The sequence below is a fragment of the Gossypium arboreum genome, chromosome 4, assembly GCF_025698485.1.
Source record: "Gossypium arboreum isolate Shixiya-1 chromosome 4, ASM2569848v2, whole genome shotgun sequence".
Classification (NCBI taxonomy): domain Eukaryota; kingdom Viridiplantae; phylum Streptophyta; class Magnoliopsida; order Malvales; family Malvaceae; genus Gossypium; species Gossypium arboreum.
Window position 1 is genome coordinate 122,183,292 of NC_069073.1, and position 27,758 is coordinate 122,211,049.

Here is a 27,758-nt window from a genome sequence, read left to right on the forward strand (position 1 = left end):
CGTAAATGAAATTTTTTGTTTGGAATTGTACTGCAATTGAAAAAAATAAATTTCAAGACATTTTTTATGCAGTAAATATTAATTCTATTACAATTTAAGCTTATTTAATTATTTTTAATAGTGTAGGAACTAAATTAATCATATGAATGTTGAAAATATATCTCTATATGATACTCATCCGAGTCCGAGAACATAGATGGTGAGGTGTAATAGTTATGGTTCTCCATACTTGTAATTGTAATTAATTTGACACTTGCGATCTGATTTATATATCTTCACTGTAATTTGCTGCTCTTGCCATACATGGTGAATTGAAATTAATATTGTTCATCCATGGAATTTGGAGTTCGAATTTTATCATTTCCAATGTTTTACTTTTCCTATTTTCAAGTTTTCACTCAAAAAAAAGCTTTGGAGGTTGGTAGTAACTCGTTCTAAGGATCGGATTATTTGTTCAATTCGATCGATTTTTTTAAATCGGGTCAATAAAATATTAATAAAATGAATAAAAATATTAATAGTTAGAAATAAATTTTATAATACGAAAAATTAGAAGATTAAAAGCCTAGAAATAAAAATATAAAAATTAAATTTTAACTTTTTTAGAGTAGGGAGATGTATAGCATTTTTTTTAAATTGGGAAAAAACTTAAGCTTGTGGTTGGTCCTACTCGTCCTCAAATAATTTTTTAATTTTAAAATAATAAAATATAAATTCATATTTAAATTTTAAATAAAATATTTAATATAATTTTGTCTTCATTTTATTGGCTTTGTTAATTATTTAAGCAATATCGGGAATATGTGTTTTACATGGTGTATAAAACGTGTACAAACGTTAACAAAGTTTCCAACTAAAGTGACATGCCCGTCACTCATACGCTATCCACGTGTCATTTATTTTAAATCTTTATATATTCGATAAATTCTATTTTATATTTGAACAAATATTTACTAACCATATTTATAGGAAAAATAAAGTAATTAAAATAATATAAAATATCCTAACATATTGAACCTTCTTGAACTTCCATAACTAAAGCATGACTCGTTAATTCATATTTACTGATTAAAAATATTTTTATTTAATTTGTTAATATAAGTAATAAATAATGAGTTCATGCTTTTTTTTAATTTATTTACTAGAGCGAGCACGATAATTAATCTTTCGTAAATTTATTAATTATTAAAATATAAAATAAATAAAATTTATGACTTAACTTATGAATAATTAAATGTTTTTATATATAATATATTATAATAAAAAATAAATAGTAACCTGCAAAAGAATTTGTCCGGTTCAAAACAAACAAAACCGACCCCCTCATTATTAAATTATAAAATATGTAATTTTATATATTTATATATTTATATATATTATATAAAGGTAAACCTGCTTTTTGGGCCTTCTAGGAACTTTCACCAAAGGTAGAATATATACCATATTGAGAAACAGATTAAAAATTAATTTAGGGTAAAATCTATCTTGTCCGAAAAAAAATAAAAAAAAAATAGCCAAAGAAATTAAAGATTCCATTTGATTCTTCTTTTATTATTACGGGTTAATATACCATTTAGTACCTGAATTAACTACTATTTAATTTGGTACAAAAATTAAGTATCAATTTGAAAATATTCAGCTATGAAAGTGAATATTAAAGTTAAACTCACGTATTAAATTTGAAAAAAAAACGTAAGTACTAAATTGAGTAATGATGCTAAATTTAGGTGCCAAATAGTGTATTAACCCTTATAATTATTTGTACTAATACACTCTGTTCTTGCACCTTTTTTACGGCTGAGCTTCTTATGTTTGAAACGCGGGAGACGAAAAAAAAAATATCTTCGTTGCCTTTTGGCCTTACCTGATCTTATTTTTTCATTCCTTTGCAAATCAAATTTGGAAGTTTTTGATCTCTGCTTCAAACAGGTATACATAAAAAAGGAACTTATTTTCTTCAGTTTTCTCATTGTTTTATTGTGTTTACTTGGTTTTATTTTTTTGCTTGCTTTTGAGTCTTAGATCTGCTATAATTTTTCAGTTTTTGATCATTTTGTTCCTTGTTTTCACTTTAAAATCCCTTTATTCATGATTTATGCTATCCTATTTCTTTGATTCTCTGTTTCCAAAGTTAATGGAATCTCTTAACTTTAACTATTAGTTCAAAAGTTAATCTTTTTCTATGCAAAAAACAAGCATGGGGTTTTCTTTAAATTGATTTCGTTGATTTTTTTTCATTTTTTCTTATATTTGAATCATTTTTATCAATACCCATTAGTTTGGATTATTGCAGTTCTTAGCAAAAAATGGGGTATATAGGATCACATGGTGTACAAGCTTTGAAAAGATACAAATACAGTGGTGTGGATCACTCTTACCTTGCTAAATATGTATTACAACCCTTTTGGAGCCGTTTTGTTAATTTCTTCCCTCTTTGGATGCCGTAAGTTCTTTGGATTTTTTTAATTATTTTAATGCTCTGAATAATCATAGTTTTCATTTTGTTAGTGTTGTTTATCTGTTTTGAAGCACTGGTTCCTATATACACTTGTTTTGACTGTTGCTAGTTGATTGTGATATTGATAGAGAGCTGAACCTTGAGGAAGGGGGGGGGGTTGAAAGTAATAATTATATTTAAATAGGGTTTAAATTGAATGTTTTATAACTGGAAGGGACTAAAGTTGGTATTAGTCCATTTAATCAAGGGAAGCCAAGGCCCCCTTTGTGTGAAAGTAATTTTGTCATCTCTTTTTATGCTTTGAATAACCGTAGTTTTTATTTGCTGCTTCATTTTGTTAGTGTTGTTTACTTGTTTTGAAACACTGGTTCCTATCTACACCTGTTTGAGTGTTGCTAGTGGATTGTGATATTTGATATAGAGCTGAACTTAGAGAAAGGGAATGGAATTATCAATGTGAAAGCAGAGGCGAAGCTAGAAATTCGGTTTTGGGGGGTCCAAATAAAATTTTAAAAGTTTGGGGGTTGAAAGTAAACATTATATTTGAATAGGGTTTAAATTGAATATTTTATAACTGGAAGGGACTAAAGTTGCTATTAGTCCATTTAATCAAGGGGGACCAAGGCCCCTGTCTGCCCCCTTAGTTACGCCCTTGTGTGAAAGTATAAGTTTTAAACGCTATATCATGCTTCATTTGAGCTTTAAGTATTTGCCTGTTTTTCAATGATATTTGCCGGCACTAACATATTTATGTTTCTATATGTGTTTGCTACTCGGCTGGTTGTTCATTTTTCCAGACCAAACATGGTATGTAATGCTTACTACTTCTAAATTGTGATTTTCTATTAACATACAAACTCGGACATGCTTATACATGTATAGACATGCTTATACATGTATATGCATGTTTACTATTACACCTGATTTATTTGATTACTAAATTGGTATGGTTTTGTTTCTTAAGATAACACTTACAGGATTTATGTTCTTGGTTACCTCAGCAGTGCTTGGCTATGTGAGTGACGAACTCTCTTTCTATCCTTCTCTCCGCAGTTTCTTCATTGTTGTATTTATTTTGACTTTTGATCCCCAAGTCAAATCCTTTTTGGCTTAAGATGTCGTGTTGAAATGGCAGTTTTAGTTTATAGTAATGTGATGCAAATTCTGTGTTTGAGACTCAACCTTTGTTGCGTTGACTGTCTGTTTAATTAACGTAGTTTTCATATGTAAAATACGTATTTCAACAAGCATTTTAGCTATGTGTATGCTTTTTCTGCTATTTATCTTTCCATTCGGTTTATTTATTTATACCGGTGTTCAGGTTTATTCCCCTCACTTGGATTCACCTCCACCAAGATGGGTTCATTTCGCTCATGGTTTACTTCTATTTTTATATCAGGTTTATACACCTTAAAGTTATTTCTTCTTTATGGTCTCGTAGTGCGTTATGTTTTTTACTTTAATTTTTCGTATCAATCTTTTTTGATGTATTACTAATTACCTGCTAGACTTTTGATGCTGTCGATGGGAAGCAAGCAAGAAGAACAAACTCCTCTAGTCCCCTTGGAGAACTTTTCGACCATGGTAATATTACCTTATCTCGGCTTTTCTCTTTGCTATTTACATTAGAAGTTCGTATTCTGACAGAAATAATTATTTTTGGCGGTCCTGAAATATTACAGGGTGCGATGCGCTTGCATGTGCGGTACGCGTATTTAACTTGTTGCATTACATGACAAAGGCTAATGGCATTCCTCATTATATAAGATTTGATTCTTTTCGTAGTTTGAAACCATGGCCTTTGGGAGCACTGCTATGTGTGGAAGGGACAGTTTCTGGTTCTGGGTAATTTCAGCTGTTCCATTTTACGGAGCTACATGGGAACAGTAAGTAATCTGAAGTGTATTCATTTCCTTCCTTGCAAGAAACCATGCCGTACATTGTGCAATCCTTCAATTACTTGGTTTTTTCTAAAAGTTTTTACAAATTTGTTTCCAATGTTGTGATGATTTCATGATATGTTTGAGGTTTTCTAAGTATGTTGCTTACCTCCAATGCAGGATCTTTTTGCATACGGGTCAAGTTTTTAGCAGTGCTGATCCTTTTGTTGTTTTCTTTGTGTTTTCAGCTATTTCACCAATACGCTGATCCTTCCCGTAGTTAATGGGCCAACTGAGGGTCTTGCTCTGATATATGTAATGCACTTTTTGACAGGATTTTTGGGTACGTTTCCTCACTTGACATTTTACTCGTGCTTTCGACAATGTGTACTTCGAAAACTTTGTTTTACTTAGTTGTCATGCATCAACATTTTGAACTTTTATTGTATATTTTTCCTCTTTACTTTTCTAATTGCGGTATCCTTTTTTTCCCATTAAGGTGCCCAATGGTGGGTTGAACAATTCGGAAGATCCATACCCATCTTCAGTTGGGTACCTTTTCTTAATGGTAAGTTTTTATTTTATTTATTTATTTTTTAAGTCAAACCATTATCGGCTAATGACTTATCACATGAACAAGTTTATGATGGATTCACTAGATTTTCTCATGAGATTGCTCCAGCTTCCTCAATGTATGATAGCCATCGGTAAAAGTATCTTGGAGGCTCTTGTATTAGGAGTCAGATTGCATTTTGCCCTTTTTACTAAAAAATGTGTAAATTAGTTTCCGTTAGATTAAAGAGCAAACCGGTTTTTTTTGTTAAAAACTTCATCCTGACTGATAGAATAACTGATGCACGTGTACCTATAGTTGACGTGCGTGGACCAATTTTTAACCGTAGTATTGGATGGAATTTTTAACAGAAGTATTAGTTTGTTTTTTGATCTAACGTATATAGACTAATTTGCCAATTTTTTGAGTAGAAGGGGGCAAAATGCAATTCGATTCCTAATACAGGGGCCTCCATTAATCTTTCACTGATAGTCACCATATGCTGATTTGGTTCTTCTTTTAATTATCATATTCGTGTTGCCGTTGTTTCGGCAATGTTCCTATTCTACTATCTTGTGTTATTATTTTTCTTAATCATATGTTATTTCCAAGTATTTCTTTAGCTGCCAAGACCTAGTTGCAAATGTCAGATTGCATTTTAAAACCATTATCTTCTAAGTAATAATGATTTTATTACTATATCCGTATAAGCTCTGCGAATTATTCTTGCTCTATTGTTGTTTTTATTATTTTTTTCAACTTACCTTTTTTCCTTTAATCTCATTTACTTGATTGTTGTTTTACCAGTATTTTCAACTTGTATTATTGCTTATTTAATTTTTTTCTTCTTTTTTTCGTTTAGAAATTCCGACATACAGAGTTGTGCTGTATATTATGATAGCATTTGCTGTTATACCTACTGTCGGCTGCAAGTAAGTTTCTATCCATATTCCTAATACTTACAATTTAATTAGGGGTTTCACAGTGTAGCTTCTCGTGCTTTCTTTTCAACATTCTCGTAGCCTTATAGTTGAGATATGGATTGTTAGGCTCAGTTGCTTTGACATTTTGCAGAACATTAGTTTCTCTGTTTTAGCTGGTTTTAGTCTTTATGTTGTAGCTTATCACGCTTTCATTTCAGCATTCATGTAGCCTTACACTAGAGCTTTTGATTACGAGGATAGTTTTCAATGACCCTTCTTTTTTTTTTTTCATTCACCTCATAGCTTTGAAATCCAAATATTAAATGATTACCTTGTGATTTTAGCTTCCAATGTTTCCGTGCATGAAACTCTCATATCAATCTAGGGTTCTTTACATTATCGTTGCTATGGCTTTTTGGTTAATGCAATCATAAGCTTCTCTTACGTTCTTGTACGTTTTCTTTTGCAGTATACAAAATGTCCATAAGGTCATTCAGGCTCGAAAAGGAAGCATGTTACTCGCATTAGCAATGGTAATCGTGTTACTTAATATGTGTTTCTTCCTTCATTCCATGTATGCTTAATTGCTTAAAAGATGTTTTCTTGTTCTTCCTTGGCAGCTTTATCCTTTCGTTGTACTCATGGGAGGAGTGCTTATTTGGTAAGCCAAAACCGTCCATTTTAAAATTTAGCAATGTTTATTTTCTTTTCCGGGCCTTAAATGGACTATTTTTTTTCAATGTGAAGGGATTATTTGTCGCCCTCAGATATAATGAGAAATTACCCACACTTGGTTATACTAGGAACTGGACTTGCATTTGGGTTCCTTGTGGTAAGCTTTGCTTGGTTATACTTTGTCATCTAATAATCGGGTTGATTTTGCTAGTCCTCTTCGTATTTCTTGTTTTCTTCGTTTCTTTTTTCCGTTCTAAAGCTTCTATATTTTCTTCTAAATGTGTTACTCATAATTCCAATTAACATGGTTACGGAGGGATTCTTTTTTTCGACAGGGACGGATGATTTTGGCTCACTTGTGTGATGAACCCAAAGGACTAAAAACAAACATGTGCATGGTATGTAGCACTCTTGTACGAATCAACATATTCCGATCAAATCAATGTTTGTAAAGGCTTAAAAGAGCTGAGCTTAGATAAGTTCAGCCATGGCTTCAATAATATTTAATCAAGCTGCTTGAGCTTGAATGATCTCAATCTTAGATTAAACTCAACCGAGTTTCGAAAAATCTACTTGATCCTACCTATACTTTTGTAACTAAAATGGTCAACTCTTCTATGTATGTTTTGTTTGCAGTCGCTCTTGTATCTTCCATTGGCAATTGCAAATGCTCTTACAGCTAGGCTGAATGATGGGTATGTATGTTACGTTTTACTTTCTGACCCTATATTTCTCTGACTTTCTGTTTTTCATGAAGTAACCTCATTCGACACTCATGTCTGATGATAAAAGTATCATGCAAGCTTTTGTATTAAAAGTCAAATTGCATTTTATTTCCTCAACTCGAAAAATGGCAAATTTTTCTTTGTACATTAGATTAAAGAGTAAACTGATCATTTTGTTAAACATTTTATCGAATTCTACCGTTAAGAAGTGGCCTATGTACGCCAGTGTGAGGTACACGTTGCATACCATGTGTTATTCTCGGGTTATTTCGTTAGCCATATCAGTTTTTAACAGTACAAATGGATGGAATTTTTAATAGAAAGGATTAAATTGGTCTACGATCTAACGTATAAAAATTAATTTATCCATTTTTTGAATGAAGTGGGTAAAATGCAATCTAACTTCTACTGTAGGGGCCTTCATGGTACTTTTTCTCATGTTTGACACATACTCAGACATGTGAATTAGGATATGATCTTACACATATACTTGAGGCCGAGTAACATATTTCTAACTTGATATATCACATGCCTTTTCAGTTCTTCTCGGGGACATGAATGCTAATTGATGTTTACCTTTCTTTTTCTTCAGTGTTCCTCTAGTTGATGATTTTTGGGTTCTTCTTGGTTACTGCGTATTCACGGGTATGTTTGCCTTTTTAGTTACCATCCATTATTCTTGTACGGTGTTATATTTTGCCTTATATTTCTGTTTTCATCAAACAGGATCGCTCTATTTACACTTTGCCACATCGGTTATTCATGAAATTACGACAGCTTTGGGAATTTATTGCTTCAGGTGAGGAACCATTTTTTCGGACAATCAATTCTATGTCAGGCTATCAAACCTTGTTCAATGCAAATTGTCACATATTGATTTGAATCATAAGCACGTATGCCCTCTGGAAAAAAAAGTTTATTCGAAGTTTCAGTATGATGACTTCAATGATATGCAAGCTTCTTAGGTTAAATTAACTCTTTTAACCGGTTAGGTTAATCTCATATAAAGCGGTATTTGGGTATATTCTTTTACTTTCCCGGTAACTTGTCTCGGTATTTGGGTAAAGATTCTTGGTATATCTGTATGAGTGTATCTATAGGTTTGTTTATTGGCTCAATCCGAGTTTTAACATTTTACATTGCAGTTTACCCGATCTTGTCTTTGCTTCTTTTTGGTTCTGTAGACAAGTTTAAATCCTAGGACCTGTCTGTTATCTTAGTTTCTAGGATATCTGTATTCTCGGATTTTTCTTGTTCTTGGTAAAAGTACTATGGAGGCTCCTATATTAGGAGTTAGATTGAATTTTGTCCCATCTACCTAAAAAATGAGCAAATTAGTCTTTGTATGTTAGATCAAAGATCAAATTGGTCTTTTTTGCTAAAAATTTCATCTATTTGTACTGTTAAAAACTGGCGTGGCTAATGGAATAACTAGATAGTGAGATGTGCCGTGCTGTGTGTTCCTCATGTTGATATACAAAGACCAATTTTTAACAATAGAAATAGATGGAATTTTTAACAGAAGAATCAATTTGCTCTTTCATCTAACGTACACGGACTAATTTATTTATTTATTTAGTAGAGAGCAAAATGCAATCCGACTTTTAGTATAGGGGCTTTTGTAGACCCATGTTTCTAATCAATATCCCTTGGCTTAAATCACAGGATAACTAGGAAAGAGGCTTGAATATCAACAATGGGTGATCAAAGGTACTTTTTTTCTCGTTTCCGAACCTTGATGATCGAGGCTTGGGGATTGCTACAACGTTTTAAATATATGTTACAATTTGGTTTCCGAGTTTGATCATGCATTCAGACTCGTTTTTACAGGTTTCCTCAATGCCGAACCAGTTCACAACTTTTGTTCCGGCAGAACAAGAAACGCTGCTGCTGAAGTGATTCGGGTATTTTGTATCGATGACTGCTGTAGCTCATCAACATTGTTATAACTGTTTTGTTAGAAACAGGAAAGGAAAATTTAGATATGCAAAACTCTTCAATCTATGACTTTTGGTGTATGAGTGATTCATTTTATGAAATCAAAGTTTTTGAAGCATATATTGCAAAAGGGTTGAAGAGCCGATGTCCCTGCCGGGCCCGATAGGTTCAGGCTAATGGGCTGAGGTCTTGATAAAATTCGGCCGGCTTTGGCCGAGAGAGTTGAAAACACAGTATAATAATGTAAGTGCTAGGATTGGAGGGAGCTTAGTTGAGCACGAATTCAAGAATGAATGACAACTTTAAAAAAATTGAATATACTCATATCGGATAATATATGTACTAAATTGGAGATTTTGAATTCTGTAGATTTCTTTTTTAGGTGTTAAGAAGCAAGGTTAACCATCGGTTCACAAACGAAAACTATCACAAATTTGACCGTTTGGCGATCTTGAACCATTCAGTATGGAAGGATTTTGGGATATCGATTCTCTCATAGGCATGAGCTCAGAAGTAATCTTTTTGAGCTTGAACTAAGTTATCAAGAAGCCTTTCCCTCCGGTATGAGTCGAAATAAGCAAGGCTAGACGACATGCCTGGCATACTAATGCCCAAATTAATAGAAAAGGAAACAACTCTTCTCCAAGCGGATTGTCGTTCCATAATCCCCTTAGCAAACTCGGGATCGACAAGGAGATTAGCCAAATTTGGGTTTCTATCGTAAGCCTTCTTTATACGGTCCGAGAAAACAGCATGGATAATGCATCCCCCTTTCCAAATCCGAGCTAACTCCCCGAGTTTTAAGTCCCAACTCTTCTTAATGCTCTTTGCACGTATCAAGTTCATTCATTGTGCATAACTACAGATTTTTTATGCATATAGAGCTTGTCTCACATCATCAACTAACTTATTTTTATCGATAGCTACATCAGCCATGAAACCACCGAGGCCCCATGATGTGAAAACCTTAGCAGCTTCGATTCTCTCGTCTTTTAAACCACTAAGGAATCTCGAATCAAGGGACAATGCTATTGTAGGAGCCGCAACAGATAACTCGGCAGCTTGTTGAACTGTCCATTTCCCGGTACCTTTCGTTCCGGTTTTATCCAAAACCTTGTCTACCAAATATCCTTCTCCTTTGTCATCCTTAATTCCGAATATATCCGCAGTGATCTCGACGAAGAAGCTTAGAAGTTCCCCATTGTTCCACTTGGAGAAAACCTGGCGTAATTCTTCATTAGAGAGCTTCCCGGCTGATTTCAATACATCGTAAGCCTTGGCAATTAACTGCATATCACCGTATTCGATCCCGTTATGAACCATCTTAACAAAATTACCGGATCCTCCTTTGCCAATGTAAGTAACACAAGGGCCGCTGTCCGTAACTTGAACTGCCACCTTAAGAAGGATATCTTCTATATATTTATAAGCCTTGTAGGAACCTCCGGGCATCAACGAAGGTCCACTCCGAGCTCCTTCTTCACCACCGGAAACTCCCATTCCGCCACGGTTTCTCTCTCCTCTCCTTGTTTCGTACAACTCGTTTCCCCCGTCGATGATACAATCTCCTTTCTCCAATAAACCAATAAGGTTTTAATGGTTTCATCGACAGGAGGTCCGGCTTTCACAAGCACGATTACAACACGCGGTTTCTGGATTGAATGGACAAAGGATTTGGGATCGTGAAATCCGTATAAAGTGAGATTTCCTTCCTGTTAAGCTCTTTCAACTGTCTCATCGACTTTCGAAGTGGTGCGGTTGTAAACGGAAATCGGGAATCCCTTTTCAGCAATGTTTAGGGCGAGATTTTGGCCCATGACAGCAAGGCCAACAAGGCCGATTCTAGTAAGGGCAACCATTATTATCTGCAACATAAGAAATTTAACATCATCAGTCAAATGGCATAACTATTCAAACATTATACATACATACATACATATGTACACAGAGAAACAAATACACAAGCGGGTGTTGCATATCGATATATACATCTGCTATAAGGCCAGAAAAAAAGGTCTGTTGAGACCCGCAGCCAATCTGCAAGGTATTGTCTGCTTTAGTCTAAAAGCTTCACGGTTTTTTCGGTTTTATCGGCGAAGACCTGACCTAATATAAGAGACTTATGTAGATCAAAGAGCATATTGATCATTTCCGTTAAAAATGGCGGTGCGAATATAGAAGCTCGTACGATAATGATTTTAACAATCCATTTATTTAAATGAAAACTTTTGAACAATTCTATGATCATTTTGTAATATTTTGAAGTTAAGAGACCAAAACATAACTTACTAATAATTTAGTAACCTTTGTTGCAGTTTACCCTTTAAAAAAAATATACAAATACCAAAGTAATAATTTAGCTATAGTACAGGGGCTAAAAGAGATATTAAGCCTAATATAAATGGGTCCAATTGTAAAGAACAGTAATAAAATCGGGCTTTCTATCAAATGTAAGACCATCCTGGGCCAAAGTTGCAATCCTTTAACCTACACAAACACAGGCAGGAGGATTCTGAAGTTGTGCTTTAAATTAAGTGAAAGGGAAAGAAAAAACGTACACAAATTACGGGGACGAGCGTAAGCTCGCCTAAATTCCGAAATCGGAAGCAAGTTTTGGCGCAAAAAATCCCTAATTTACGGCGCCAGGTATCGCGGCAAATCCAGGTATTGTTATGCAACCCTTTTGTGATTTTCTGGTTCATGATTGGAGTCTTTGGGTGCTGCTTTTTTTTCTTTTTGAATTTTGAATGTTGGAATTGGGGATTTTGTTTTATTTCGATTGGTTGAAAAATGTTAGAAAAAAGAAAAGCAAATTTAAGTTGTTCATGTTGGCCCAACACTGCGGCTAATGGTGGCTTCTATGTTTATATGAATTGATGATAATTGTTTTCATTTTTGTTGATTCGTGTTTGATTGTTTGTCGTGGACACTGTTGAGAAGGAGATCGTGATGGTGGTTGAGAATTGGTTTAGATAATTTATTATTTATATTGTAATCTTGCATGTGATTTTGAGTACAGGTATATTTGTTTATAGGCTATGATCGGCCTGGTCGGCCGGAGACGGAAATGAATCTATTGCCTTCACTGTAGTGTATAGAGTATAGTCTTCTATAGGTCTTAACTGAATGGAAACCATAGCTGAAAACCATAGCACTAAACTCCCAAGAAAACCCGAAAACCAACTACGGTCGATCCCGAACAATCTTCAACCCCAGCGTTTCCCCACACACCATGATGCACCCGATATTTCTCCAACAGTTCGAATCCTTTGCGACCTCCTTACCCGAGTCTCTCCACATGATATTGAATCTGCGCTTTCTTCCACTGGGATTATCCCTACTTCCGATGACATCCAACAAGTCCTTGGTTTTTCTTACAATCAGCCGTTGTCTGCCATCAAGTTCTTTAGGTGGGCCGGGTGCTTCGTCAAGCCCTCTGCTTATGCGTGGAATCTTATAGTCGATTTGCTTGGGAAGAATCAAAGCTTTGAACCGATGTGGGATGCTATGCGCTCCATGAAGCAAGAGGGTTTTCTTTCAACTACAACGTTCGGCTCTGTCTTCAGCAGCTATTGTATTGCGCATCGGTTTAGTGAGGCTACCATGAGTTTTGATGTCATGGATAGATACGGTGTAGAACAAGATGTTGTTGCAGTCAATTCACTTCTTAGTGCAATTTGCCATGAGGACAATCAGATGTCGGTTGCTATAGAGTTTTTTGATAAGATCAAGATGAAGATCCCACCTGATGGGGATACTTTTGCCATTTTGCTTGAAGGGTGGGAGAAAGAAGGCAATTTGGCTAAGGCCAAGAACACGTTTGGCGAGATGGTAGTCAGAGTAGGATGGAGTCCGAATCACATTTCTGCTTACGATGCCTTTTTGACCACGCTTGTTTGTGGCTCTCAAGTCGATGAAGCTCTCAAATTTTTGCAAGTTATGAAGAAGAATGACTGCTTACCAGGTTTGAAATTTTTCTCTAACACTCTCGATATTCTCGTCAAGCAAAATGACTCAGCCCAAATAATTCCATTGTGGGATACAATGGTGGGTGGTGGGCTGTTGCCCAATTTGATTATGTACAATGCATTGATCAGTGTGTTATGCAACAACGATAACGTGCATGATGCTTTCCGGTTCCTCGATGAGATGGCATTCCACGGAGCTTTCCCCGATTCTTTGACTTACAACATGATTTTCCATTGCTTGGTGAGGAATAAGATGGTTCGCGAGGTGGGGAAGTTCTTTGTCGAGATGACGAAGAACGAGTGGCCTCCTACAAGTTCTAATTACGCCGCGGCTATTAAGATGTTGTTGGAGAACGATGACCCCGAAATGGCAATTAATATGTGGAATCACATGGTTGAGAATCATGTCTTAACGCTCGATGAAAGTGCTAATGAGTTACTCATTGGGCTTTGCAACTTAGGTAGGTTAGTAGAAGTGAAAAGATTTGTCGAAACAATGCTCGATAGAAGAATTAACATATACGATTCAACGATGGAGAAATTAAAGAACCCTTTTTACAAAAAGGGTAGAAGTTTTAGAGATAAATATGATAGTCTTTCAAGGGAATGGAAAGCTATGAAGATGTCATGATATGAACATCTTTGTCACATATTTTATATAGAAGTTTCTTTGTTACATCTTTTCTCTCATTTTGATGACATGTACAGCTGTGGTAATCGTTAACGAGATGAACTTTATCTAGTAAATGCAGCTCGTGCTATTTATTTTTTCTTTTGCAGGTTAATATCTCCTTGCCTACATTGTTGTGGCAGTTGTTCTCTTGGCATATTTTCTTTGTCTCCCTTTTGTGTTTTCCCTACTTGCATTGCATGTTGTGACCCAAATGACATGTAAAGTTTGGGAGATTTTATTGCATAAAACATGACAATGGCATTCACCTAGATGATTATAAATTTGGATCTTTGTCTTGTTTTTGGTGGTAATATTTGCTTGAGTTTCGGGTTCGTGTCGGTATTTGATAGTATGCAACATTGCAATAGAGAGCATACATAGCTTTTTTGTGGTGCTATAGTAGGCTTTTGAAAGAAAATTGGATGCAAAGTACATGAAGTTTCATGTATTCAAAGGGTCATAATCTCATATCGATTTATGGATATGAATCGAATCCATTTTGTGCTTAGATTAGGTTTTTTTTTTTTTTTTAAATTCATTTTTTTTAAGGATTGATTTTGGTCGGATTTTAAGGATTTAGGCTAGGATTGGTTTGGCTGTTTTTTTTGGTTTGGGCAATAATTTTGGCTAAGAAATTGAAAAGCTGATTTTCCTTTTCAGCGGTTCGAATTTTGACGGTTTGGCAGTTCGAGTTCTGTTTGTAGTGGTTTGCTCTTGAAACGGTCTAAATATTCTGTCTAGACCGGTACTCTAGTCAGTTCCCGGTTTGACCGGCTTGTTTAGTTTGATCCGGGTTAGACAACTATGGTTAAAACTGAACTAATAGGGTGCTATTAACCCTAAACACTAGTGTATTACTTCAAAGTCAACGTTGTTTAAACCGGAGAATTGCATCGGTCGTGTCGAGAACTAGTAGGGTATCAATCCGAAGTAGGGTTAAATTGGTTGGCCTGTGAATTGTTCGAAATTGGTTGAATTGTTCTCGTCTTTTTCGTAGTTTTGTATTTTTTATTTTTATGATTTTTTAAACAATTTGTTTAATTAAATTGTTTGAACTAATTTAGACCAATTGAATCAAGAATCAATAGCTTGATTTGTTCGAGTTTGGTTTAGTTTTGAAATCCTTGCTTAAAGTGTGTTCCAATAACCAAAGGTAAAAAAAAAAATGGTCTACAAGTCAAAATCATGCTATAATGCGGCTAAAAGTACTATTTTCAAAATTGGATTGACTGGTTAGACCAGTCTAATCAAGACTTGGTTAGGATAGACTTGGTTAGGATATTGATTTAGAATAAGGGTTGGATTAGTAAACTTGTAAAACTAGTACGAATTGCTTAAAGTGTGTTCTAATAATCAAAGGTAAAATAAAGAAAAGAAAAAGAAAAGATTTATAAGTCAAAATCATGCTATCATGCGGCTAAAAGCACTATTTTCAAAATCGGATTGACTGATCAGACCAGTCCAATCAAGACTTGGTTAGGATATTGATTTAGAATAAGGGTTGGATTAGTTGACTTGTAAAACTGGTACGAATTGCTTAAAGTGTGTTCCAATAACCAAGGGTAAAAAAAAAAAAAGATCTATAAGTCAAAATCATGCAATTATGCGGCTAAAAGTACTATTTTCAAAATCGGATTGACTGATTGGACCGGTCCAATCAAGATTCGATTAAGATATTGATTTAGGATAAGGGTTGGATTAATTGACTTGTAAAATTGGTACGAATTGGGCTAAAAATCTAGTTGAATTGATTCTCTATTTTTTAATATTTGTGATTGTTAATAATTTATTTAATTGAACCAATCTAATTGAGAGTTAATGGTTGATCGGTTTCATCTCAAAAACTTATAAATCAATACCATTAATGTAATTTTTCCTAAGAAACAAATGTCAATTAAATTTAATTCTAAACCTTTTAGTCTTTTACTTCATTTGATATTTTAATTCTTTGCCCTTTTAAGTCTTTACGTCTCGTCTCTCTTCACCTTAGGTTTCCCTAAAATTACAACTTCATTTATTGTTTAGGGATAAAATAATATTCAATCCTTCAACTTGAATATTTTTCAAATTGATCCCTAAATTTCTTCTTTCACATTAATCTTAAGATTTAGAATTTTCTCGATTTGATTTGATCTTTGAATTGGGATTTTACACCTGGAAATTTTTAAAAAATTATAAAAATAAAAATGCACAAAATCATAAAAATATTATATAATTAAAAAAATTTTAAGTGATGATAAGACATAAACTTAGAATAATACGTCATCACACTTTAATAAAATACATGTTTTTAAGGATCAAGTTGAGAAAAATTTTAAAATTTGAGATTAATATGAAAAAAAATAGAGAGATCAAAGTGGAAAAATTATCAATTCAAAGATTAAATTATTCTTTAAAAAATAAAAAACTCTACAAGCGGTTTAGGATGATGTCAAGTATCTTTTAAATTATTTAATTATTATTTTATTACATCCTAAAACAAATGACACTTGTGAATTCTTTTACTCACGACGGTATATAGAACAATAATCTATAAATATTAGTAATATATATTTATTAAGCAATAAAACGAACAACTAAATTACATAAATTAAACTTTGGCTAAGAGACTAAAAATATTTAGAAAATCTAAATTTAAATTAGATTGACCCAAATTAAAAAAAAGAGAGTATATTTTTGAATTTTTCATAAAATATATAGGAAATAATACAAATCTACAATTAAGATTTAAACCTGAAACATTAAAATCTTTAACCTACTTCATACAATATATTATAATCTAATATTAATAAAAAATATTTATTTTTCTAACAGTAATCTTGTTATAAATTCTTACCATATATGATCTTTTTGATACAATGCCTAGAACTACTCATAACTCTTCTCAACTCTTAAATAAGAGTATAATGTATTTTAATGCACTTACCACATATTTTTATACTGACAACAAAACTGATGCTAGTCGAGCTAAGACTCAATTAGCAATAAAAAATATTTGTTAAACATTTAAATTAGCTACTAAATCATGTATATAAAAGTAATGGGTCTCATTGATAAAAATATTGACATTTGACAATATTACTATAATAATCAAGACCTACTACAAATCATAATAAATGCAATTTTCATCTATTTTTGAAAACAATTTAATCTTACCGTTTAATTTTGGAATCAACTTTATTTAATTTTAGAATCAATTCTATATTTGTTTGTTTTTTAAATTTGGAATAAATTCTATTTAGGTATATTTTGTGCATCTATAAATGGATGCCTAATTTTAGAACCAATTTTATATAATTACATGACAAGACATGTGTCAGGTATAAATTTTAAAAAATATGTAAATTAATTTAATATGTATCACAATTACAAGTTGAAGTGACAAATTCAGCTACGAATTCCCACCCCCCCAAAAAAAAAAGAGTTTGACCAGTCAACCTGTTAGTAGTCTTTACGTATCCTACCTCACAACAAAGCCAATTCATTCATCTTTCTAAACAAGCTTTCCTCTCTTTCAAGTGTCGACCATCAACCAACATGTCCGCCGCCGCCACCGCCACCGCCACTCACCCTCACATCTTAGTGTTCCCATACCCAGCACAAGGCCACATGCTTCCCCTCCTAGACCTCACCCACCAGCTTGCCCTTAGAGGCCTAACCATCACCATCTTAGTCACCCCTAAAAACCTCCCTTCCCTTTCACCTCTCCTCTCTTCTCACCCTTCTTCCATTACACCCCTCGTCTTCCCTTTCCCTTCTCACCCTCTCATCCCACAAGGCGTTGAACATGTTAAAGACCTTGGCAACAGTGGGAACCTCCCTGTAATGGCCGCTTTAGGCAAGCTTCATGACCCTTTACTCAACTGGTTCAACTCTCAGAGTAATCCACCAGTTGCCATCATTTCCGATTTCTTCCTCGGTTGGACTCAACGACTCGCGACTCAGTTACAAATACCCAGACTCACTTTCTTCGCTTCAGGTGCTTTTGTGGTCTCTCTATCTGATTATATGTGGTCCAACATTGAAAAACTGAAGTCTTTGAGTGAAATAAAGCTTAGCCATTTGCCTGGTTCACCTGTTTTCAAGCCAGAAAATTTCCCATCCTTGTTTAAACACTATAAACAATCAGATCCTGATTGCGAGTTTGTTAAGGATGGGATTTTAGCAAATACAAAGAGTTGGGGTTGTGTTTTGAATTCATTTGATGGTTTGGAAACCGAATATATTCAATGGTTGAAGACATATGTAGGTCATAATCGTGTTTATAGTGTTGGACCTGTGAGTTTGATAGGCAATCGGGGAGATTCGGATCCGAGTTCGGGTTCGGACCGGGTCATGACTTGGCTTGATCAATGCCCTGATGGTTCCGTTGTTTATGTTTGTTTTGGGAGTCAAAAGCTTTTGAACAAAGAACAAGTGGAAGCTTTAGCTAAAGGGCTTGAAAAGAGTGGCAGACGTTTTGTTTGGGTGGTGAAACCGGGTACGAACAATGGGTTCGGAGATGTACCCGATGGGTTCGAGGAACGGGTTTCGGGTCAGGGTTTGGTTATAAAAGAATGGGCGCCACAGGTGTTGATATTGAACCATGAGGCAGTGGGTGGGTTTTTGAGTCATTGTGGGTGGAACTCAGTTTTGGAAGGGATAGTGGGTGGAGTTATGATATTGGCTTGGCCTATGGAGGCTGACCAATTTGTGAATGCTAAGCTTTTGGTTGATGAAATAGGTGTGGGTGTTAGGGTGTGTGAGGGTGCTGACACGGTTCCTAACTCGGATGAATTGGGTCGAGCCGTTGCTGAGGCAATGACCCAGGGTGGAGGAATGAAGACCAAGGCTAAAGATCTCAAACAAAAAGCTTTGGCAGCAGTGAGTCATGGGGAAAGCTCCATGAAAGATTTGGATAGAATTGTGGAAGAATTGGGTCAACTTAGAGGGTGATAAGTCTTTTTAGGGTAAACTATATTGAATGTTATTAAATTATTACTAATTATAAAATCGTTATCGAGACATTCGAAAGTTTTTATTTAAATTACTAGATTGTTAGGTTTTTCTTTAAAAAAGTTTATTTAACGAGTTTTAAGTGACGATTTGATAATCGATACAATAGATTAGTACTCATCATATTGCTCAAGACTCTAGTACTTTTCATTTCCATTGGATTTTTGCAATCTTATGTTAAACACTTAAATCAACTCGTTACAAATTTTCGTATTTTGTGGCTTAATATTATTTACCTTTTGGCTCGATTTCATTTTTTGCCATCGTCGTTGGATCTTTGCAAATCTTATGTTAACACTTGTATCATCTTTCGCCACCATCACTAGAAAATTTAGATGATGATAATTTATGTTGAGATGAGATTATTTGACTTTTTAATGTTGATATTTAAACTAACTTCGCGTAAACCACTAAATTTAGATTGCATGATTTTGGATATGGCTTGTCTTTTTAAGTCCTTATTTTTATTTACATTGTTGGGATTAGAGCTGATCATGGGCCGGGCGGTCCGGCTTTGCCCGAAGACCCACTCGAAAAATGGGAGGGTTTGGGTAAACATATAGGCCCGAAAAATGGGCTTGGACAAAAAAATAAGGCCCGTTTAGAAAATGGGTCCGCCTCGGGTAAGAGTTTTTTTTTTGGGCCCGGCCCGACTGGCCCAATTATATATTAATATATATTTTATTTTATTTTAATTATTTTAAATTTTAATATAATTATTTTTTATTATATTATCAATTTGTGTATTGTTTTAAGAATTGTTTTAGTATTTTTTTATTTGTTTTAATATTTATTTTTATGTTTTTAAATATATTTGATTTATTATATTTTTAAAAATTTTTTATTTAATGAAATAAGCAAAAAAATTTAATATGGGTGGGTCAAAGGCAGAGCCAGCTTAGCAATTTTATTTCGGGCCGGGCCGGGCCCGGGACTAGTAGACGGGCCTAAAATTTTTGCTGGGCCCAGTCCTACCCGGCCCATGATCACCTCTAGTTGGGATATTTCTATTTAGAAAATAAATCTTGTTTAAGTTTATTTTTTGGACTTATATTTTTATTTAAATCTTTTCATTTTTAGGACGAATTTTTAGGCTTGATCGAATAATTCAACCCATAGTTAAGTCTAGTAAGAACATATGCTTACAATACTATTCAAATTTATTTAATTATAAATTAAATATAATTTATAATAATTAATCTTCATGCACTACTTAAAATAATCATACCCATTATACTTCTAACTCTAAAACAAACTTAAGTATTTACTCATATAAGGAAAAGATGGTTAAATTTTATTATTAGTTTTTATATTTTGCGGGTTTAACATGTACTCTAATTTGGTCATTTTTAGTTCCTTTACTTTTTAAATTTTAAAATTTCGATCATCACCAAATGACAATTGGTATATTCATTAAGTTGTGCTATTTTTAAAATTGCATGTGGCCAACACATTACTATGTGTAAAACCATGTTAGCTTATTAATTACACAAATTATTTATTAAAAATTTAATTAATGGATTAATGATTTTTATTTGAGTGAAGATTGAAATTTTAAAAAGTATAAGGACTTAAAATAATTTAATAGGAGAATATATGGACGAAATCAATAACTATACATATAATACATAACTAATAATTGAATTTAAATAAATGAATTTTAACCTTTGTTGTTTGGGTTAGGATTAAAATTTAAAAATTTGAAAAATAAAGGAACTAAAATTGATCAAATTAAAATATAAGGAATAATAACAAAATTTAACTAAAAAAATTCATATTGTTGACTTGTCGACCCCATTGATGAAGTCTTCGGTCTCCACTCTCCTGTCTTTACAACTCAGCTATTTTATCTTCTTAATTCTATCATCACTGACACCAGCTGCCTACCTCTCTTCGTGTGTCGACCATTGAGCCTTTATCAACCAGCCACCATGGCTGCCGATGCCACCAGATCCAACCCTCACCCTCACATCTTGGTGTTCCCATATCCAGCTCATGGCCACATGCTTGCCCTCCTGGACCTCACTCACCAACTAGCTCTCCATGGCCTAACCATCACCATCTTAGTCACCCCTAAAAACCTACCTTTCCTTTCTCCTCTGCTCTCTTCTCACCCTTCTTCCATTACTTCCCTTGTTTTCCCTTTCCCTTCTCACCCTCTCATCCCACCAGGTGTTGAACATGTTAAAGACGTCGGCAACAGTGGGAACCGCCTTATCATGGCTGCTTTAGGCAAACTTGAAGACCCTTTGTTCAACTGGTTCAACTCTCAGTCTAATCCTCCAGTTGCCGTCATTTCTGATTTCTTCCTAGGTTGGACTCAACACCTAGCTACCCGCTTGCAAATACCTAGACTTGCTTTCTTCTCTACACGAGCTTTTCTGGTTTCTGTGTTTGATTATATTTGGAACAATGTTGAAAAAGTGAAGTCTTTGAGTGAAGTTGAGTTTGGTCATTTACCTGGTTCACCGGTTTTCAAGCAAGAACATTTGCCATCTTTGTTTAAGCTCTACAAAAGATCAGATCCTGACTGGGAGTTTGTCAAGGATGGACTTCTTGCAAATGCAAAGAGTTGGGGTTATGTTTTAAATTCCTTTGATGCTTTGGAAGGTGAATATATTCAATGGTTGAAGACACATGTAGCTCATGATCGTGTTTTCAATGTTGGACCACTAAGTGTGATAGGCCCCGATGTCTCGGATAGGGGCAATTCGGGTTCGAGTTCTGACCTGAATGACCAAGTCATGACTTGGCTCAATCAATGCCCCGATGGTTCTGTTGTTTATGTTTGCTTTGGGAGTCAAAAGCTGTTGAGAAAAGAACAAATGGAAGCCTTGGCTAATGGGCTTGAAAAGAGTGACACACGTTTTATCTGGGTGGTGAAACCGGGTACAACCCAACAGCATGTCGAAGGGTTTGGAGTTGTACCCGATGGGTTCGAGCAACGAACCGCAGGTCAAGGTTTGGTGATAAAAGGGTGGGCACCTCAGGCCTTGATACTGAACCACAAGGCAGTGGGTGGATTCCTGAGTCATTGTGGGTGGAACTCGGTTTCGGAAGCGATAGTGGGTGGAGCTATGATGTTGGCTTGGCCTATGGAGGCTGACCAGTTTCTGAACGCCAGGCTTTTGGTGGATGATATAGGAGTGGGTCTGAGGGTGTGTGAGGGTGCCGACTCGGTTCCTAACTCAGATGAACTAGGCCGAACCATCTCCGAGGCTATGACTGAGGGTGGAGGAATGAAGACCAAGGCGAAAGATCTGAAAGAGAAGGCTTTTGCAGCAGTGAGTCATGGGGGATGCTCCATGAATGATTTGGTTAGATTTGTGAAAGAATTGGGTCAACTTGGAAGGTGATAAATCCTTCTGGGTTATCAGACAAGGCTATCTTTTCTCTGTAAAATATATATATATATATATATATATATATATATATATTGTTTGTCGTAATAAGAATCTGCAGTTAAGCATTCGCAGGTGGACAAATAACAAAACAACCATGAAGAACATAAACAGAAGCAAGTATGAAAATATGAAAGATGGTGTCATGTCTTACCTAGAGCAATTAAATCAGAAGAGATGGTGTTTTGTTCAAGTTTCTTGATGCTTCATTATCATCCATGTATGCATATAAGTTTCTCCACCTCAAAAGCTTCAAATTCTTCTTCTATGCATTTTTAGTGACATCAATAGTTAATTAGTGTTTACAAACTCTCATACTTTGCGGCTTGATATTGCTCATCTTCTGACTTGATTCATCTTTTGCCCCCATTACTGGAAGATCTAAATGAAGATAATTTATGTTGAGATTATTCATATTTAGACTAATTTGGAATAGATTTCTGAATTTAGAGACGGAGATGATGGAATGATTTGGTTTTTTCATTTACTTAGGTTGGCTTACGCTTAGGTTGGCTTACGCTTGATTTTAGATCTTTCACAATTAGGCCTATTGTCTACTTCTTGCTTACTTTTAGTGATGTACATGTGTCGAGTTAGTTCAGGTTAATAAGTTTGAGTTAATTTTTATACTTTCCCTTAAGCATAGTCCGACTCGAAATATGAACTTAAAATTTTGTCTAAACCCGTCTAAATTTACAAAAAACTAACCCAAACTTATTTTAGATCAGCCCACATTATTTATAAAAAAATTAAAATTTTTTATTTTAATATTTAATAATTGTATATATTTTTATTTATTAAAATTTTTTATATAATTATCTTAATATTATTTTAATGTTTATATTAAAGTAGTATTATATATTTAGTATATATGTTTACTTTTTAATGTGTTTAAATTACATAATATAAAATATTTTATACTTAAAAATAGATTAAGCTCAGGCCTTAAATATTCAAACTCAAGCTAAACTCATATTTTAAACGAGTTTAATTTTTTAGACCTAAAAATTTTACTCAAATCAATCTCAAATTTCAAAAAAGCCTTCAAAGTTCATGAACAATTCTATCACTTTATTTTTAAGTCTTTGCATTTTTATGGTCTTGTTGTATTAAAGTCTCCAACATAGTTTATGGTAGGGACATGTTATTTGTTTTTTAGAAGACATATAATTGAAAATTGTGCTTGCAATTGATTTTGATATGACAAAAAGGGGGATAATATTCTTTTTCATTGCTATACTTTTGCTTAAAATGAAAGCATGGTGAAAATGGAATCATTAGTCAAGTACACATTTTGAAATATGTAACATCCCATTGAATATATTTAAATATTAATAAAAATATTTGTTAAACAATAAAGGAGCTAAGTTGCCTAAAAGGCTAAAGGCTAGTTTGACAATACTTTTGAAAAGTACTTTTAAAAAGTACTGTGAAAAAATATTTTTGAGAAATATTTTTGAAAAGTTTAATTTAAAATTTGAGTGTTTAGCATTTACATTAAAAAGTACTTTTGAAAAATAAAATGTCCATTTTAAACATATTATTATCAAGTAACAAATATGCATTTAAATAATATTCAAATTAATTAATATTATTATATTTTATTAAGAATATAAAAAATTATTATAATTTCTTGTTAATATTTTAATATATAAAGTATAAATTTTAAATATTTTAAAGCAATAAATATTAATTATTTATAAAATTTAATTAGAATATATAAACTATATTTTAAATATTTAAATATAACTATTAAATATTTGTAATTAGTATTTTAAATTTTTTTATTTTTAATTAATAATTTTAACACATTTATAATTAAGTACCAAGAAAAAAAAAGAGAAAGTACTATGTTATTGGAGGGGTGAAAAAGTAATTAAGCACTAAAAGTGTTTTTGGGAGAGAAAAAGCTAAAAATTTTAGTTTTTCCTTTTCAGGAGTGCTTTTCAAAAGCACTTCTGAAAAACTAAAAAATTCAGTCAAAAATAGCTTGTTCTGCACAACTTTTCTTCCAGAAGTGCTTATGGAGCCAGAAGTGCTTTTGAAAATCAATGCAGAACTGGCCCTAACAAGGACTTGATTGAAATGGAAAAATCTAACTCTTAAATTTTTGAATGTTCAAATTCAAGTCCCAAACATGTAAATTAAATATAAGCTTTGTTAAAATTTATTTGAGCTTAAATTCTATCATGTATGGATACTATCTGAACTTAATCTCTTCTTAATAAATCAGATAGATTATACCAAAAACTGTTAAATCTAGTGGTAAGACACATTAATTTTGAGAGAAAACTCAAATTCAAACCATATAAAAGATATTGTTAAAAGATAATCATGAATCTTAAATGAATAAAAAAATAAAATTTAGCCCTTAAATGTTTATACATTATATCATTTTTTTAAATTGAAATAAAATGATAAATTTTGTGACCAAAAAGAGCTAATTTGTTCAATATTTTATATTTAAGATCAAACTGATATAATGTGTAAATATTAGAAGGCTAAATTTTTTATTAAATCAATAAAAGAACCCCAAATCAACTTTGAGAAATGAAAATATTTGATTTGAAAAAGTTTGATTTCAAAAATAATCCCAAATCAAATTAACCATGGCCACCACTGCCACCAGACCCAACCCTCACCCTCACATCTTGGTGTTCCCATACCCAGCTCAAGGCCACATGCTTGCCCTCCTAGACCTTACGCACCAACTTGCTCTCCGGGGGCTAACCATCACCATCTTAGTCACCCCTAAAAACCTCCCTGTCCTTTCTCCTCTCCTCTCTTCTCACCCTTCCATTACTCCCCTTGTTTTCCCTTTCCCTTCTCACCATCTCATCCCACCAGGCGTTGAACATGTTAAAGACCTTGGCAACAGTGGTAACCTCCCCATCATGGTAGCTTTAGGCAAACTTCATGACCCTTTAGTGGAGTGGTTCGACTCTCACTCTGAACCTCCGGTTGCCATCGTCTCTGATTTCTTCCTTGGTTGGACTCAATGCCTTGCAATCCGCTTGCAAATACCCAGACTCACTTTCTACTCTTCAGTTGCATTTGTGGGTTCTATCTTTGATTATATTTGGAACAACGTTGAAAAAGTGACGTCTTTGAGTGAAATAGAGTTTGGTAATTTACCTGGATCCCCGGTCTTCAAGCAGGAACATTTTCCATCCTTGTTTAAGCTCTACAAACCATCGGATCCCGATTTGGAGATGATCAAGGATGGACATGTTGCAAATACAAAGAGCTCGGGTTGTTTTATAAATTCCTTTGAAGATTTGGAAGCTGAATATGTTCAGTGGTTGAAGACACATGTAGGTCATAATCGTGTTTTCAGTGTTGGACCACTAAGTTTAATAGGCCCTGATGTATCGGATCGAGGCAATTCAGGTTCAGTGTCTGAGATGAATGACCAGGTCTTGACTTGGCTTGATCGATGCCCCGATGGTTCAGTTGTTTATGTTTGTTTTGGGAGTCAAAAGCTGTTGAGAAAAGAACAAATGGAAGCCTTGGCTAATGGGCTTGAAAAGAGTGGCACACGATTTATCTGGGTGGTGAAATCAGGCACAACCCAACAGCAGGTCGAAGGGTTCGGAGTAGTACCCTACGGGTTCGAGCAACGAACCGCGGGTCAAGGTTTGGTGATAAAAGGGTGGGCACCGCAAGTGTTGGTACTGAACCACAAAGCAGTGGGTTGATTTCTGTCATTGTGGGTGGAACTCGGTTTTGGAAGGGATAGTGGCTGGAGTCATGATATTGGCTTGGCCTATGGAGGCTGACCAGTTTCTGAACGCCAGGCTCTTGGTGGATAATATAGGTGTGGCTGTTAGGGTGTGTGAAGGTGCAGACTCAGTTCCTGATTCTGATGAACTAGGCCGAGCCATTGCCGAGGTTATGACTGAGAGTGGAGGGATGAAGGCCAACGCAAAAGATCTCAAAGAGAAGGCTTTGGCAGCAGTGAGTCATGGGGGAAGTTCCATGAAAGATTTGGATAGATTTGTGGAAGAATTGGGTCAACTAGGAGGGTGATAAATCCTTTTATTTTATCGGAGAAGATATTGTGTTTTCTTTTTCAAAATAAACAAACACCTCAGGAGAGGATAGTGTGAGGAAAAATACATCTAAACATGTTGTAACAGATACTCGTACATAAACCGGAGGACCTATGTTTTCATTTCTGATAAATAAGACATAAGGGAAGAAAACTATACTGTATGAAAATCAGACATGAAAGATCGTGTCCTGTCTTACCTAGAACAATTCAATCAGAAGAGATTGAGCTTTGTTCAAGTTTCTTGATGCAACGTTATCTACCAAGAGGTTACATGCATGCATCAATGAGCCTGCATGAGTAAATATAGATATACCTGTACATGCGTATATAGTTTCCAAGGAAATTGAATCCAGCTGAGGTAGCCTAATTAGATAGTAGAACTCATCCTACACCATAGGGTTTCAGTCTAAGGTTTAGTGTGGATCAAAACATGCATTAAAATAAGCAGAAGCAACTTTCTTGTTCACTATTTTACATCCTACATTTTCTATTTATTGACAAACTATTAAATTAGTGCATAGCTAGTAAAAAGAGGGCAGGAAAGCACACTTACAATTATAAAATCATTGAAATGAATGGTATATTCTTGCAATATGAACAGCCTATCAAGCTGTTGGCAGCTTCAAAAGCTGATTGTTACCCAGATGGAAAAACGAGCCTATTTCGACACAAATCCAACCACCAATATATATAACAATTTTTCTATGAACAGAAACCAAAATCCAGAAGTGGAATCAGTACTTTCCTCTTTTAACATTAGCTCTGAACCAAACCTCTGTCCCGCCAAAACATGGGGGCCTTCGAGGAACCGTGAAATTCAAAGAATACCAATGCAAAATCAAGCTTTCAAATTATAGACAAAGTGAGAAAGAAAGAATGAAGCTATGAATTTTAATGACTCAGAGGCATCCTTTTATATACAGAGCTTGTAGCAGCATGCTCCTAAGCATTAGGAGATTTATTCAGAAGTAATAGCAGCAGAATCAGAAGATAATAACAGCAAAATTAGAAAAAGGCACAAACACAGAATCGGCTAAAAGACATACTCAACAGCGTGTTGATACAAATCTCGAGCAATTCAACGGAAACCGCATTGACAAAGGCTACCGAAGAAGGAAGGGAGAGAATGTGAGGTCTTGATAGGTAACCGAAGGGTTTTCCATTTGTCGAGCATGGAAAAAAAGAAGAAGCATTTTTTAAGGTTTTAGGATGTTAATTTCTGTAGTGCGATAATTATTTATTAGAATCAGGGGTTTGAATCTGGGAAAACAGGGGTTTATATTTGAAAATTAGGGTTTAAGATTTAAAAAAGCGTTATTTTCCCGGCAATTTTAAAGATACTGATAAAAAATTTGAGGGATTGAAAGATTCGGTTCATATATAACTGGAAACGGCGTCATTTTGCAACAACTTGTACATTTGTGGGTAAAAGTACTTGGAGCCCCCTTGTATTGAGAGTTAGACTGCATTTTGCCCCCTCTTCTAAAAAAATTGACAAATTAGTCATTGTACATT

General features: G+C 34.3%; 4 protein-coding genes and 2 pseudogenes across 6 annotated transcripts; 5 read left to right on the forward strand and 1 right to left on the reverse strand.

The window, feature by feature from the left end:
• The first annotated feature begins 1,755 nt into the window (after positions 1 to 1,755).
• LOC108480178 (choline/ethanolaminephosphotransferase 1) lies at positions 1,756 to 9,267 on the forward strand. Of its 2 annotated transcripts, XM_017783076.2 has the most exons (20): positions 1,756 to 1,929; positions 2,294 to 2,443; positions 3,256 to 3,265; positions 3,423 to 3,473; positions 3,780 to 3,857; positions 3,967 to 4,042; positions 4,141 to 4,163; positions 4,244 to 4,344; positions 4,587 to 4,681; positions 4,838 to 4,906; positions 5,754 to 5,823; positions 6,284 to 6,347; positions 6,435 to 6,475; positions 6,562 to 6,646; positions 6,825 to 6,887; positions 7,126 to 7,184; positions 7,807 to 7,859; positions 7,941 to 8,013; positions 8,880 to 8,924; positions 9,045 to 9,267. In XM_017783076.2, the coding sequence occupies exons 2-19, from the start codon at positions 2,307 to 2,309 to the stop codon at positions 8,899 to 8,901; spliced, it is 1,170 nt and encodes a 389-aa protein (XP_017638565.1). In that variant the 5' UTR covers positions 1,756 to 1,929; positions 2,294 to 2,306; the 3' UTR covers positions 8,902 to 8,924; positions 9,045 to 9,267. The 2 variants fall into 2 exon arrangements, with proteins under 2 accessions (XP_017638565.1, XP_017638566.2); XM_017783077.2 differs by lacking the exons at positions 1,756 to 1,929; positions 2,294 to 2,443; positions 3,256 to 3,265 and having other exon boundaries at positions 3,331 to 3,473; positions 9,031 to 9,267.
• Positions 9,268 to 9,402: 135 nt separating this feature from the next.
• On the reverse strand, positions 9,403 to 11,334 carry LOC108483186 (6-phosphogluconate dehydrogenase, decarboxylating 1-like; annotated as a pseudogene).
• Positions 11,335 to 11,577: 243 nt separating this feature from the next.
• On the forward strand, positions 11,578 to 14,839 carry LOC108483185 (pentatricopeptide repeat-containing protein At1g77360, mitochondrial-like). Of its 2 annotated transcripts, none has more exons than XM_017786450.2 (2): positions 11,578 to 11,816; positions 12,188 to 14,839. In XM_017786450.2, exon 2 carries the CDS (start codon positions 12,279 to 12,281, stop codon positions 13,749 to 13,751), a length of 1,473 nt encoding a protein of 490 aa, XP_017641939.1. In that variant the 5' UTR covers positions 11,578 to 11,816; positions 12,188 to 12,278; the 3' UTR covers positions 13,752 to 14,839. The 2 variants fall into 2 exon arrangements, with proteins under 2 accessions (XP_017641939.1, XP_017641938.1); XM_017786449.2 differs by having other exon boundaries at positions 12,172 to 13,867.
• A 2,316-nt stretch (positions 14,840 to 17,155) lies between these two features.
• On the forward strand, positions 17,156 to 18,819 carry LOC108483187 (UDP-glycosyltransferase 89A2-like). Its single transcript, XM_017786452.2, has one exon. It carries the CDS (start codon positions 17,331 to 17,333, stop codon positions 18,726 to 18,728), a length of 1,398 nt encoding a protein of 465 aa, XP_017641941.1. The 5' UTR covers positions 17,156 to 17,330; the 3' UTR covers positions 18,729 to 18,819.
• A 1,734-nt stretch (positions 18,820 to 20,553) lies between these two features.
• On the forward strand, positions 20,554 to 22,498 carry LOC108480593 (UDP-glycosyltransferase 89A2-like). Its single transcript, XM_017783644.2, has one exon. The coding sequence runs from the start codon at positions 20,720 to 20,722 to the stop codon at positions 22,142 to 22,144; it is 1,425 nt and encodes a 474-aa protein (XP_017639133.1). The 5' UTR covers positions 20,554 to 20,719; the 3' UTR covers positions 22,145 to 22,498.
• Positions 22,499 to 24,740: 2,242 nt separating this feature from the next.
• LOC108482706 (UDP-glycosyltransferase 89A2-like) lies at positions 24,741 to 26,410 on the forward strand (annotated as a pseudogene).
• The last annotated feature ends 1,348 nt before the right edge of the window (positions 26,411 to 27,758 follow it).

Bases quoted from the DNA above. Each gene is read 5' to 3' on its own strand.
- LOC108480178 (XM_017783076.2), top strand. From the start codon at position 2,307: ATGGGGTATATAGGATCACATGGTGTACAAGCTTTGAAAAGATACAAA. The intron at 4,043-4,140 runs GTAATATTACCT...GAAATATTACAG, and splicing joins TGGAGAACTTTTCGACCATG to GGTGCGATGCGCTTGCATGT. The intron at 7,185-7,806 runs GTATGTATGTTA...CTTTTTCTTCAG, and splicing joins ACAGCTAGGCTGAATGATGG to TGTTCCTCTAGTTGATGATT.
- LOC108483185 (XM_017786450.2), top strand. From the start codon at position 12,279: ATGGAAACCATAGCTGAAAACCATAGCACTAAACTCCCAAGAAAACCC.
- LOC108483187 (XM_017786452.2), top strand. From the start codon at position 17,331: ATGTCCGCCGCCGCCACCGCCACCGCCACTCACCCTCACATCTTAGTG.
- LOC108480593 (XM_017783644.2), top strand. From the start codon at position 20,720: ATGGCTGCCGATGCCACCAGATCCAACCCTCACCCTCACATCTTGGTG.